We start from the raw sequence: 13818 nt of genomic DNA, 5'->3' as shown, positions 1-13818 counted from the left end.
TGCAATTATAGGACAGATAATTGGCTTTACAGTAATAACAGTGTCCTTTGTTCTGTACACTCTTCCACCCCTAGAACATCTGGCAACCAAAGCCAACGCTTTTCAACTCACTGGTTTTCTCTCCTGAAATCTAGCACTTCTTTGATATAATAAGTGCAGATTGTTATCCCTTGATTTATAAATATTAGACATTAACTATTGATTTTCCATTATGGAAGATGAAGTTTTATTTGATGAAGTGGGTTTTTTTTTTGTTTTTTTATACTTACATCCTTTTCCCTTTTACCATGCTCTTAACATTACCTCCAACTTTAAGTATTTATGTAATGTCTTTATTATTGTTGCTTTACATATATACTGTTCACTGCTGAGCTAAGCGTGTTATACAGTTTTTTTTTTTAAACACTCAAGCCTCTCCCTACTCAAAAGCTTTGTAAAATGCCCTATCATATAACTTTCCACTGTATAAAAACTACGAAGTAATCCATCTCATTTTTCTTTCCTGAAAATCTTTCCTGGGCTTTCTGACCTTTAACTAAACGACTCAATGCTTTCTAGGCCTTCTGCCTAGCTCTGGTCCTGAGATTTCCCTTGCCATCATACTGAGAATTTTCTTCACCTCCTTTTGTGTTAGATTCCACTTATTCCTTTTTCTTATTCCTCTCTTGTATCAGTGAAACACATCTTCTAGGAGTTTCCTGAAGTACATTTCTTGAAATGTTAACATTTTCTTTATTACTTTCACAATTTAAAAAAAAATGTTTTATTTCAGGTTCTATTTCTTTTTTTGTTCTATTTTTACAGGTGATGTCATACTTCATTTTTTAGATTTTCTACTTGTTTTTTTTTTTTTTCAATTTTGGTTAACATATTTTTAATTTCCAAGAAGTTCCTTCTTGTTTTCTGTTAGTTCATTTTTCGTTCCTCACCCCCATTCCATCTTTTCATTTTGCCCGTGTTTCCTTCATGTAATATCTTCTCTGATCTCTCCATGGATGGGATCCTTTGTTATGTATGCTTTTGGTCTCTATCTTCTGTTTCAGAAGTTTTCCACATTTGATATTCCTTGGATGTCAGTTCACATTAAAGAGAGAATCACTAAGAATCTGACTGGAAGTACTGAATGAAAGGCTTGAAGACTGGTGGGCTTCACTAGTGACTGAGTGATCAGGTGGCTAGCTGCCTTTTTTTTTTTTTTAAATTACAGCTACAGTATCTATAGTCATTTTCTCTGGGGACAGCTCTGATTCTAAAGACAAACATTTTTTGATCTCTTTGATTGAGAACATGATTCCAACTTCTGAAGTTCTGGAAGTAAGGGCAACTGGGGGGTGAGGGGGAAGAGATCCATCATTCAGTACGCAGATTCTCACTGAGTCCTTGTTTTCAGTATGGCATATCACCCTTGCCCTCCTCTGTGCCCAGTATCCCTGTATCTTGAGCATCTCTGGGCTCAGTTTCTTCATAGAATAACCTTCTAGTTCCTTGCAGGATTCATGGAGTGTACACAAGATGGAGGTAAGTATCTGGGTCTCTAATTATTTTTAATTTTTTTTATTAACATATAATGTATTATTAGTCCCAGGGGTACAGGTCTGTGAATTGCCATCTAAATATTTTTAAGTAAACATGATTTCAGCTCTTCCTTATCCCCTTCCCCTGAGGTTTCTGGTGTCCTGAATTCTTGACACTGTCTGGGATTCGATGAGAGCAAAGTGACTTGCTTCCTGACAGTCATTCCTTCTCCTCAGGCATTTAAGTTTCTTTCCTCTTTTTCTACTCAATAGTTTACCATTTTTCTTCAATGTGCTTTCTGCCTTCATATATTATGGTTCAAATTACAGAATCTTGAACGTAGTTTCATCAAAGATGGAGTATGATTCTTTTGGTTTTTGTTCTCCTTGTTATTTGGGGATCTGATCTTTCTTGGAGAGAAGGAGGTTGAAATACCTCTATCTGCTGTCTTCACGTGGAAGTCCTCTATTTTGCCTTAATATCTTTTCAAAATTATGTCTGCAGACGATATACTTCCTCAAGTTCCTTTTCTTTTAAAATAAGGATTATATAAATTATTTATCAAAGGTATTACTGAATTACATTGTATAATTGCATATTTATTGTACTGTATACAATTACATTGTATAATTGTATACTAACATACATAACTTGAAATGAGCTTGTAATTAAGCACTCAGCACTGGTAAACTACAATCATATAAAAACTTATTATGGATAAGATAGAAAAAGGTAAATACATAACTCAAATATAAACCGTTTTGAGATTTTGATATATATTGACAATATAGAAAATATTCACCCATACTGTTAAAAATCAATACCTTATCACCTGGTTCAGAAGACTCTGTTACTGTTGGAATTATCCAGCAAAAACATTTGCTGGGCAAGCTGTTTAGCATTGATACAGTTTTTGTTTTTCAATACAGTGTGTTTTTCCTTTCTGTAATATTGTTTGAGTCCATCTGTATTAATATACACTGTAGGTCAGGTCTTAAAAAGCATAATCTTGTAAAGTAAGTTTTCACAATAATGAAGAGTATTTGTCTTGCATTAGACAAAGCATTAATAGATTCCCCCCCCCCCCCCCCGCTTTTTTAAGCCTTAAAAATCCATTTGTGAAGGAAGCAATTTTTTATGTTTCCCTTTAAGGGTTGTTAATCAATACATACTGTCTTAGTTTGAGCAGTTATTAAAAAAAAAAACAAAACAAAAACCATATGTGGGTGGGTTAAACAGCAAACATTTATTTGTCACAGCTCTGGAGGGTGAGAAGTCCAAGATCAGGGTGCTGGCAGATCTAATGTCTAGTGAGGAACCCCTTCCTGGTTTGCAGAGAGACAGCTAGGAGAGGAAGCAGGCTCTCTCTTCTTACAAGGGCACCAATTCCATTTCAGAAGGGCTCCACCTTCATGACCTAATTACCTCCCAAGGGCCCCACCTCCTAATTCTGTGACATTAAGGGTTAGGAAGTTAACATAGGAATTTTTTGAAAGAGGACGCTAACATTCAACCCATAACATATGCGTAATTCGGGACCATATAGCCACATGTATTGAAACTGGGATGTTTCTTCTTCTTGGATGTTTCTTACTTTTGCAAAGTATTTTCCTCAGGACACTAATAGTCATTATAATCAAAATCACAAAATAACAAGGTATTTCCACAATAATCACTTGTTTTGAAAGAAAAAAATATTTTATATGTTCAGAATTCTCTTAGATACCTTGTAATAATCCTTAGGAACCTATTAGCCTTTCTTGGCTAAAAAAGCAATCTATTATCTATCTATCTCTATCTATGAAATATTAAACACATATTTATTCTTCTATCTTTATTGCTTACCTTATCATGAATACAAAAGTAACATTTTAAATTTGAGGTATTTTTAAAGTATGGAAAACAATAAAGAAAAAACATTATTACACAGTGAATAGAGATAGCTACCTTTAAAAAAATCCATATTAGCATATTCCTCCCACCCTTTTTAAATGCAGAGATCACACTGACAACAGTAAAAGGAGGCCCAATTTACTGAGTACTTCCTGAAGGACACACAACCTAAGTGCTTCACATATGTTGTATCACTATCCTATGAGCCAGGTATTTTATGCCTAATCTACACATGGAAAAACTGAGGATTAGTGACTTAAATAAATTGCCCAAAGTCATACAGCCAGTAATTGGCCAAGCTGAGATTTTGGCGCAAATTTGCCCAATGTTAAAGTCCATACTCTTTACCATTATGTTTATTTTCTTTGTTTACCATCATAACTAATTTTTCATGTCATTAATTAATCACTGCAAATATCATGTAAAGTAAAGTAAAAAATGTAAAATTTCTGTATGATTAGGCTTGTCTCAGGGAAGCCCTGCAGTCAATGAGCAATAATATATTTTTTAAATTTTGGCAAAATTTAAGAGCAAAAATGGAATATCATTTTTAAAGTTAAAATGTCTAGAGACTCTGAATGTTTTTATGAGCACATTAGGCATTTGTACTTCTAAAGATATATATTTCTCAAATAAGTACAATGTAAACCAGAAACTACAAGATGACTCTTCGGAACACACAGTATTACTACCTCACTGATTCTGGTTATATTGGGCAGGTACAGTAGGTGGACATGTTGGAAGACCTAATTAAAAGATCTGAAAATAGGGGTGCCTGGGTGGCTCAGTGGGTTAAAGCCTCTGCCTCGGCTCGGGTCATGATCCCAGAGCCCCGCATTGGGCTCTCTGCTCAGCGGGGAGCCTGCTCCCTCCTCTCTCTCTGCCTACATGTGATCTCTGTCTGTCAAATAAATAAATAAAATCTTTAAAAAAAAAAAAAAGATCTGAAAATATTTAGATTTATTCTCTTTCATTATTCGAGATCAAACTAGTTTGACAACATTAGAAAATCTATTCATTTTTGCCTGCTAAGAGTTGTTGTATTAATGGAGGTAAGACTAATAATAATTAGTATTTTAATTCTTATGTATAAAGGATTTGCTTAAAGTTCTAAAGAGAGTTGATTCTAAGACTTTAAAATTCTCTCCTTAAAATCTGATTTACATCATTATTTTCATATCTAAAGAAAAAAAGTAAAAGAAAAAGGTACTTACTAAGCAAAGATAAATGTTAACTAAACCCTTATCGAAATACTACAAAATCACAAAACTATAAAATTATAAAACAACCCTTATTTGAAATATCATAAAATCATGAATTAATGCAGTTTTAATGCATTTCCAATTCTGATTTCCTCTCTAGCTACACTATTTTCACTGTAATCTATTTAACACAAGAGTTGGAGCCACTGATGCGTTCAGTTTGATTTATCTAGTGACAATACCCCAATTATCCTCCTAGGGAAAATTATTTTCTTGAGAGTAAATCTAATTTTAGTTTAATCCTCCAAGTAATTTTAATTCACTTTCTATATATCTTGACAAAAATAATTATGGAAGAAAAAAGCCATTATGAACATATTATTATGAAATGTAGAGAAAATATCACATCAAAAAAGATAGACACATTTTCAGTTGGTGTTAGTGAATTATGACCTTGGGAGTTACAAGAATATGCCAGAATGATTTAGCACCTATAAACCATAGAAGGGTAAAGAGATGTATGGCTGATAAGATGGGAATTTTGTGATTTGAGAGGTAAATAAATGGGCAGCAATATTTTGCCATCTTAAATACTCTGCCTGGTGTACTGGTAACATGGGCATTGGCTTAATATCTCATTTCCTGGGAGAAGCTTTAAACTTTATGTCAATATTTATGTAAAATTTAAGTTGTACATAAATATATAGTTAATTTGAATTTGCTGTTTCAGATGTCTGCATTTCCTGAGTTTTCTTATTAACAGTTTACTTCTCTTCATATAGGCTTGGCCTGAGATAACCAATCTAGATCATGTCTACAAAGGAAAAAAATTGTATACATTTTCACTATAAAAGATAACAACAAACCTCACAAATTTCCAGTAGTTGATATTAAGAAATGAACATCACTGGACAAAAATCATAAGAACTATGAAAGTGTGAGTTTGTGAGACTGAAGAAGATTTCCAGCTAGACCAGCCTATCATGTATGTTTTGTAAACACAACCTTCCTTGAAAGTGATTTGGCAAATATATCAAAATCTTAAACAAAGCATCATAGTAATAATTACACATTATAACATGAAAAAAAAAGAAACATGATCAATGAGTTGGGGAAAGATTTATGACAGTGTTCCGTTAAAGCAAGATCTATGTAGTATGATGTCAACATACGTGTAAATATGCATTTGTATGTGTGCATAAACATAAGACCAAAGCTTTTTGACACTATTCATTTCTCAGTAGTGGAAATACTGGTGATTTTTCTTTGTATCATTATGTATTTTTCTATATTGAGCATTTGGTCCTTTAAAAATTAAAAAAAAATTATTTAAAACAAATATAAGAAATAACAGCAATATTTCTTTTTCTTTTCATTATCTTTAAAAATGCAAAATAAACCAAGGGAGGTCATTGTTACTAGAATTCATTTGTTCATTCAATTAAGAACTGTTTTTAAGCACTTTCTATATGTCAAACATTGTTTCAGGCACTGGGCATTCTGCAGTGAAGAAGATAAAGCTCTCATCTGGGAGAGAAGCAAATGTTACCTCCGTCACATAATGATGAAGTGCTATGAATGAAATAATATTCATCAATGTGCTATACTGTAGAGATAGAAAACAAAGGTTATAAACTTATTTAGCAAAGAATATAAAAATTTCTCCTTTGATTAGTCTAAGGCATATAATTTTTCTTAATTAAAGAAATTGAAATTGCTTGATTACTTACCCCAATATTAAACATCCCTGTAAAATACTCCATATTTGCTTGAATGAACCAAATGTTGCTTAAACCTAGTTCATCACTTCTCTTCTTAGCACGAATTAATGATAATTCCTTGTTTTCTATTAATGTAACCTAGATTTCACCCAGGAAACAATAATACATTCAGTAACATAATTCAGACATAAGGGCAAATATTATTACTGTGTCTCTAAGTGTCCAGACTGTTGGGAAGGGAGAAAAAGAAACCATATATCTCTGATTCTGTTTTTCCACGGTTCTACTTTATGACCTTTCTTCCTCTAATTCCAAACACCAAGTTGTTACTTTCCTTTATAACAAAACAGATACCTGTTAGTCCCCCCACCCCTGGATTCCTTATTTATTTTGCCCTTTATTTTCGAAAAAAGGAAAAGAATAATACCCTCTTACCCACCCTCTCTCCCCAGCATTCTGTTACATGTCATTCTGGCCAGTCTATGAGTTCCTCCTCATCTTTTTCTTCTGTGAGGAATGACTGTAATTATTTTGCACCTTCCAGAAAGTTCACAAACAAAGAATCTGCCCCATTCATTTTGTGTTTTTTTAAAAAGTCATCAAATTCTAGACTTTAGGCTAAAAGATGGTAACTGTAAGGAAATGATCTCACATGGCAGAAGACTAAAAAATAAGAAATTTCTAACAAATGGTGGCAATGACTGCATAAATTATGGTACATTTCCTTAAAAACATACTATGTAAAAAAAAAAAACATACTATGTAGTTACATTTTGGTGATATTTTAATAATGATATTTACAACTATTTGCAATAGGGAAAAACATTTATGCTACAATACTGAGTTAAAGCTGGTGACTAAAATTATATTTGTATTTTTAGCATTTGTAGCAATTAAGCATCCTCATGGACAACGACTTGATGAGAACATGGGGAGAAAAGCATTTGGTGGATGAGTGTGGTAAATTTGGAACTTATTTTTTTCTTTAACAAATTTTGTTATTGTTGTTACAGTTTGGGTACAATGGATAAAAATCAAGATACCAAAAGAATATGCTCAACAAGTTTCAGAAGATAGTATTTCTGGTATAAAATTATGTCGACAAACTGGTATCACCACTAATTATCTTATTTGACAACAGAATGGTTATTCCTTCTAAAATTTGTTTTAAAATATAACGCTTTTATAGAAATTGAAAAAGGTATTGTGATCCTACTCTACTTTTTTTTTTAAGATTCTTAGAAGTTTAGTTCAAAGGAAAAAAAAACAACAACAAAAACTACCTGTCTACCTGTGCCACATAAAGTGACCTGAGTGAATGATTATGAATTCAAAGAGCAGGGGTCAGACAGACTCTGCTAACTGAACTGGCTATATACTTTTTCCTTTATTTCCTTCCTTTCCAATGTTTCCTTTTATGGGTTATTTAGATTTTACCTGGCATGATGGCAGCATGTGGGCAAGGACAATCCCAACATGGCCCTGGAAAAGGCAGAAAAAGAAACAAGTTAATTTTGGCCCCTAAGGCTTTTTTCTCATTCTGAGACCGCAGTCTTGCCAAACGAAAACATGACTTTGAATGTACTACAGCGAAGTCACATAGTCAGGAAAAGAGTAAAGGGAACAAAAGGAGAGACGTAATACCCCGCCGCTGCAGAAATCCACAATTCTGTCACCAGGTTTGGCCTGATTTGTCACGATGTAAACAAGGTTGTTTAACTGCTGCTGCTTCCTCAGAGCCCGATCACTGGACATTTTACCTGGGGAAGACAAGAGATGAAGACAATGAAATGTTAGGCATCATGGGGGAGTGAGAAGGCACTCAGACTGCTGGCATCCAGGGAGAGGGGTAAATGTATAAATGAGTTACAAATTCCACATCATCCACCATAAGAGGACCAGAGGAGCAGAGAAATGGACTTCAATGCATATTTTTACTTTTATTCATGTCCAACTTCTCTGTCAAGAGCCACTGAAAAAGCGTCTTCTAGAGAGGAAACAATAAGTGAAATATTAATGGCAGAGTCAGAAAGTGTTCAATAAATGTTTACTAGATGAATAAAAATTAACAGTGATAGTCTCTTGCCTCTATTCTTATCAGAGACAGATTACAAAGATTACCTAATTCTAGTGCATTGTTTAAATCTCTTTGGACAAAAGAGATCCATAACAAATAAAAACATTTTTCTTATTTAACTGGCACGTCCTTGAACTCTTAGCTTTTTTTGGTTAGGAACGTTGGAACATAGGTGTCACATTGTTTGAAATATATCAATAGCTGGTGTATTTAGAGAGAAATTAGATTTTACCATTTCAGCTTTGAAGCTTCTTTTTCTCATGAGTCAGACACAGAAATCTAATGCAATTAGAGATTAAAGATAGGGCATTTCCAAGTATGAAATGCCTTGGGCCTAGCAGCATGAAAACATCTTAACTTTCCTTCAAAGCCACTAGTTAAGTCCACTTCAGAAGATAACTTCAGAAGAATGAATGAAATTATTTGTTTTTACATATTTCACATGCACTTTTTGTAAGAGCAAGATTAAGAAAATATAAGAGAGCAGATTTCACTGATATAGTTAAAAATCAAACCCAGATAATCTTTTGGCTTGATCAAAAATTATGTACAGTTACCAACATTTCCCTGCTCCATTTTCACAGAAAAATAGCCTGGCTTTTTTCTTTCCTTCTGTTTTCTGTTTTCCTTCTTTCTTAGGTTACAAAAATAAAAAACACTGGAAGCCCTTTATTTTTGGAAAAAATAGAAAATATGAATAAAAAAATCTATTATGAGAGAAAAAGATCCATAATCACATAATTCAGAGCTGGTATCTTTGTATATATGTACTTCCAGCTGTATCCATAAATTCATAATATTCTAGATGCTTATAAAACATTATATATATAAGATTGATATATATGTCAATGCATGTTTCTATGCTCTAAGTTTTAATGGCTGCATAGTATTCCATTGACTACATCTACCACACTTATGTAACCAATCTCTTATTGTAATAATGTGGTCGCTGTCATACAGCTAAATCATTATACACATTCTTAATTATTTAGCATGGCCTAATGTGAATTTCAAACATGAAGGGCATTTAAATCAGTAGCTGGTGACTTTATTTATGAAGACAGTTTCATGTAGCTTTCTTTTCATTTTCCTCTAATAATATAATTGTAAAAAAATTAAACAAAATAAGTGAAAGCCCCTGACATCCTACCCTTCCTGGATTACCACTTCTAAGAAATTATGACAATTTTCAACACAGCAAAGTTGAAAGAATCTTACAGTGAATGTCTCTAAAACCTCCACTTAGATTCTACCATTAACTACTTACCATGCTTGGTTTAATCACACTGCTATTCATCTATCCATCCATTCATAAATCTGCCTTATTTTCTATGGCAATGCAGTTCTGATTTGGAAGAGGAAGAGTAACAACAGGAAGGGGAGGAGAGTGGCAAAAAAAGAAAAGTATTTTTGAGCCCTGTGGGAAAGCTAGAATCACAAATGCTGCTGTTTAATGGAGCCACCGAGAAACAAGAAAAAACACAAACATTTCAGTCTTCATTTTGTGGATTTCTTAACATTTCTTAGCCAAAGGATTTTCATAAAGTCAAAAGGAATTACCTTTTGTTAAGAGTAAAGAGAGTAAAGAGAAAAGGGGCACCTGGGTGGCTCAGTGGGTTAAGCCTCTGCCTTGGGCTCAGGTCATGATCCCAGAGTCCTGGGATTGAGCCCTGCATTGGGCTCTCTGCTCATCGTGGAGCCTGCTTCCCCCTCTCTCTTTGCCTGCTTCTCTGCCTACTTGTGATCTCTGTCTGTCAAATAAATAAATAAAATCTTTAAAAAAAAAAAAGAGTAAGGAGAAAAGAAAATGTATTTAATGGAACAACTAACAGGAAGTTGGGTACCATATTTTTATTAGACATTTAGAATTACCTAATTTCTTAGGTTTGCTTCAAAAGCAAATGTTGATGAAGATCTGTTTTTCTTGCTAAGTTTGCATCTTTGCATATAAAGAATTCATGCTGATATGAAGGTTGAAGGCAAAGAGGTAATTTTCAGGGTTGTATTTAAATAGACACTATTAGGCTGCATGTAATATTCACAAATCGAGCTAAAAATACAGTAGCATGATGCTCAGATGCTTTATAGAAAAGCCACCTCTAATAAAGCATTCATCTGACCCATTCCAGTTTTATAAATATTATGAAGCTCCTGGAAACATGATCTGGATCTTAAATACACTGGACAAGGTAAGAAAGTGGTATTTTGAAATATGGTATTAATTTAAAAATCCAGTCCACTCTATTTATATTCAACATTCTTGTGCCTAAGACACCACTTATAAGCATAAATTTATAATCTATTTTTAGTTTGACTGAAAATGCTGGTTCCTTAAGTGCTATCATAGAAAAAGAAATCCAGGAATCAAATGGTCAGATGTTTTAATACAAATGATCTCATTTGTTCTGTGATGTAATTCTCCCACAGTGAAGTCTTTCCCTTGTCTAATTCAAGTTAGGAGGAACCTGATTATTTAGACAACTTCTGTGTTGTTTGCATTGTCCAAAAGAAAGATACAAAGGTAAAGGAATAAATTTTTAAGCAATGGAAGAGCAATATTAGAACACTGGGCTGGCTCACTTATGTTCTACAGGGCAATAGACAGTGAAAGGCAGGTCCCATCCCCAGGGTACCTATAGTTTTCAGGCTTGGAATATCACTTGGGCATCTATGCTAAGTATCTGTCTATATGCTGAGGATACATCTCAAAGTGAATAAAACATAGTCCTGGTCCTTAGGGAGCTAAAAGAGGATCTAAAGGAAGTTACAGGTGTTCGTTATGTGCAAATGTATGTGTGCTGAAAATAAAGGACTAATTGAGACATCACCAAGGGCTTTACAGAGACTTGAGGCATTTCAGCCTAGTCTTTAAGGAGGAACAGAAACTTGCGAATAGAATGGCAAGGGAAAGTTTGCTAAGAACAATATGACCTATTTAGGGGAAAACAGCAATTAGCTCATGTGCTTATGAATGAGGATTGATGAAGAAGTGGTGGAACATAAGACATAAGAACATAAGAACATAAGATCTGAAAATACAGGCATGACCAGATGGGAAAGAGCATTGCTCGTTATTTTGCCTCTCTTGCTATAGAGAAAACAGGGCCTCATTTTAATATTTAAGGTGCTTAGAGCTCCTTAGAGACAAGTTTTACTTGAATAGACAGCATGGTTATTTTTACATTATTACATATTAAAGATGTTCTCTTATAATGCTTGTCTGCATTATTTTTATTCAGGATAGAATATAGTCTCAAATCAAATCAGATTATTAATAGATTTCTTTGGCAGATTCAACCTCAACTGATGCTAATTATCATTACATCATTTAATTAAGAAAATGAGATAGAATCAACTCATTGGAACTCATTAATTCATTTTGAACCCTGGTGTTTTAGATCAAGAAAGCCCTTGGACTCCTTATTGGATATTCCTTCTCACTCTCCTTCCCAGGCTCTCTTCCCTTGGTATAGCTCCAAAATGCTATGCTCACTAGGTCCTGTCTTTTGTGCCATAGCGTGTCACTGAGCATGCTTTTCCTGTGTATGTAACTAAAGTCCCTTCCACATCCACTCATTAAAACATCTCTTCTGTGCTTAAAATACCTTCAAAGGTATCTCTCTGCCATAAGAAAACAATGTTTACTTCTTGGCAAGAAAACAAGTCCTCTATTGATCTGAGCCCTGCTACTCTGGCAAACTCAACTTCTGGAACTTTCCTATATATCCCCTATATTCCAGCCTTTCTGAACAATGGATAGTTCTTTGAATTCATCAAAAGGCAGTGAGGTGGTACCTTTATACATTTGTTTCCTCTGCTTGAAACCAATTTTCTTGCTTTAGAACCTCAGAAACCCTATCAGCTTTCCATGCTCCTGACTGCATTTACATTTAGTATTTTATAATAAATTTCTCAAAAAGACAAAGAAAAAGTTACTTTTTGGTACTTTGGTACTACCCGAAAGAACTCATCTTTTATACTATAAAACAGTAGTATTGTTAAGTAGTGAAAAATTTTCTTGTTATACACTTTTGGGTATCTTTCTGAAGAAAATGAAAACACTAACTCAAAAAGATATCTGCACCTCTGTGTTCGTTGCAGCTTTATTTACAATAGTCAAGATATGGAGACCACCTAAGTGTCCATCGATGCGTGATGGATAAAATGTGGTATACAGATTACAACTGAATATTATTCAGCTATACAAAAGAATGAAGTCTTGCCATTTGAGACAACCTAGATGGACCTTGAGGGTGTTTACTAAATGAAATAAGTCAGACAAATAACATATGATCTCATCATGTACAGTGGAATCTAAGAGAATAGCTTGATTACTGCCAGGTGGGTAGGGGGAGTGGGCAAAATGTGTGAAGGGAGTCAAAAGGTACAAACTAGCTATAAAATAAATAAGTCACGAGGATGTAATGTATAGCATGGCAACCATAGTTAAAAATACTGTATTGCATATTTGGAAGTTGCTAGTAGAGTGGATCTGAAGAGCTGTCATCACAAGAAAAGAATTCTATAACTATGTGTGGTTATGGATGTTAGTTAATTAGACTTATTGTGGTGGTCATTTTACAACATTTACAAATATCAAATCATTATGCTGTACACCTGGAACTAAAATACTGTATGTCAATTATACCTAAAAAAAAAATTTCAAATGATATGTAGGCACAATTATATTAACTACCAAGAAACCCATAAGCTAAAATTGCTTCTGTCTTCCTGAAATAGATACAGATGATTTTTCCTGACCAATAAACTTGGGTCCAATTAAATGGAAAGAGTGTTAGAAGATGGACAGGTACATAACATGTGCTTAGTAAAAGTTTAATGAATATATTTTCTCTGTAGTTAGGACAAGCTGGATTTTAAGGCCACATGCTTACTTCTGCAGGTACTAAACATAAAAACAAGTTAGCTATCAATGCTATGCCTGTATTTGTTGAAATAGCAAAAGAAGTCAACTACGAAACTGTTTTATATGGGAATGTAAGTTTCTAAGAACTTTGGTGAGGGAATCAGAAAACACCTATTTAAAGCCATATCAAAAGCTGGATCAAAAAAATTCAAAATGAATTAAAGAACTAAATGTGAGACAGGAAACCATTAAAATCCTAGAGAAGAACACAGACAGCAACTCTTTGACCTCAACCATAGCAACTTCTTACTAGATAACTCTCCTAAGGTAAGGGAAACAAAAGCAAATGTAATATCCTGGGACTTCATCAAAATAAAAAGCTTCTGCACAGCAAAGGAAACAGTCAACAAAACTAAAAGTCAACCTATGGAATGAGAGAAATTATTTGCAAATGACATATCTGATAAAGGGTCAGTATCCAAAATATATAAAGAACTTATCAAACCCAACACCCAAGAAATAAATAATCCAATTAAGAAATGG

General features: G+C 33.8%; 1 protein-coding gene across 4 annotated transcripts in view; it reads right to left on the bottom strand.

Moving 5' to 3' along the window:
* GSTCD (glutathione S-transferase C-terminal domain containing) overlaps nucleotides 1–13818 on the bottom strand; it is a 140221-nt gene that overhangs the window by 22897 nt on the left and 103506 nt on the right. For all 4 annotated transcript variants that reach the window (XM_047718138.1, XM_047718141.1, XM_047718139.1 and 1 more), the window contains 3 exons: nucleotides 7976–8091; nucleotides 7769–7813; nucleotides 6341–6469 (listed from right to left, as the gene is read on the bottom strand). In XM_047718138.1, coding sequence (XP_047574094.1) covers nucleotides 6341–6469; nucleotides 7769–7813; nucleotides 7976–8091 — 290 coding nt within the window. The remainder of the gene's footprint in view (nucleotides 1–6340; nucleotides 6470–7768; nucleotides 7814–7975; nucleotides 8092–13818) is intronic.

The sequence above is a fragment of the Lutra lutra genome, chromosome 2 (genome assembly GCF_902655055.1).
Source record: "Lutra lutra chromosome 2, mLutLut1.2, whole genome shotgun sequence".
Lineage (NCBI taxonomy): Eukaryota > Metazoa > Chordata > Mammalia > Carnivora > Mustelidae > Lutra > Lutra lutra.
This window is presented reverse-complemented; position numbering and strand designations above follow the sequence as displayed.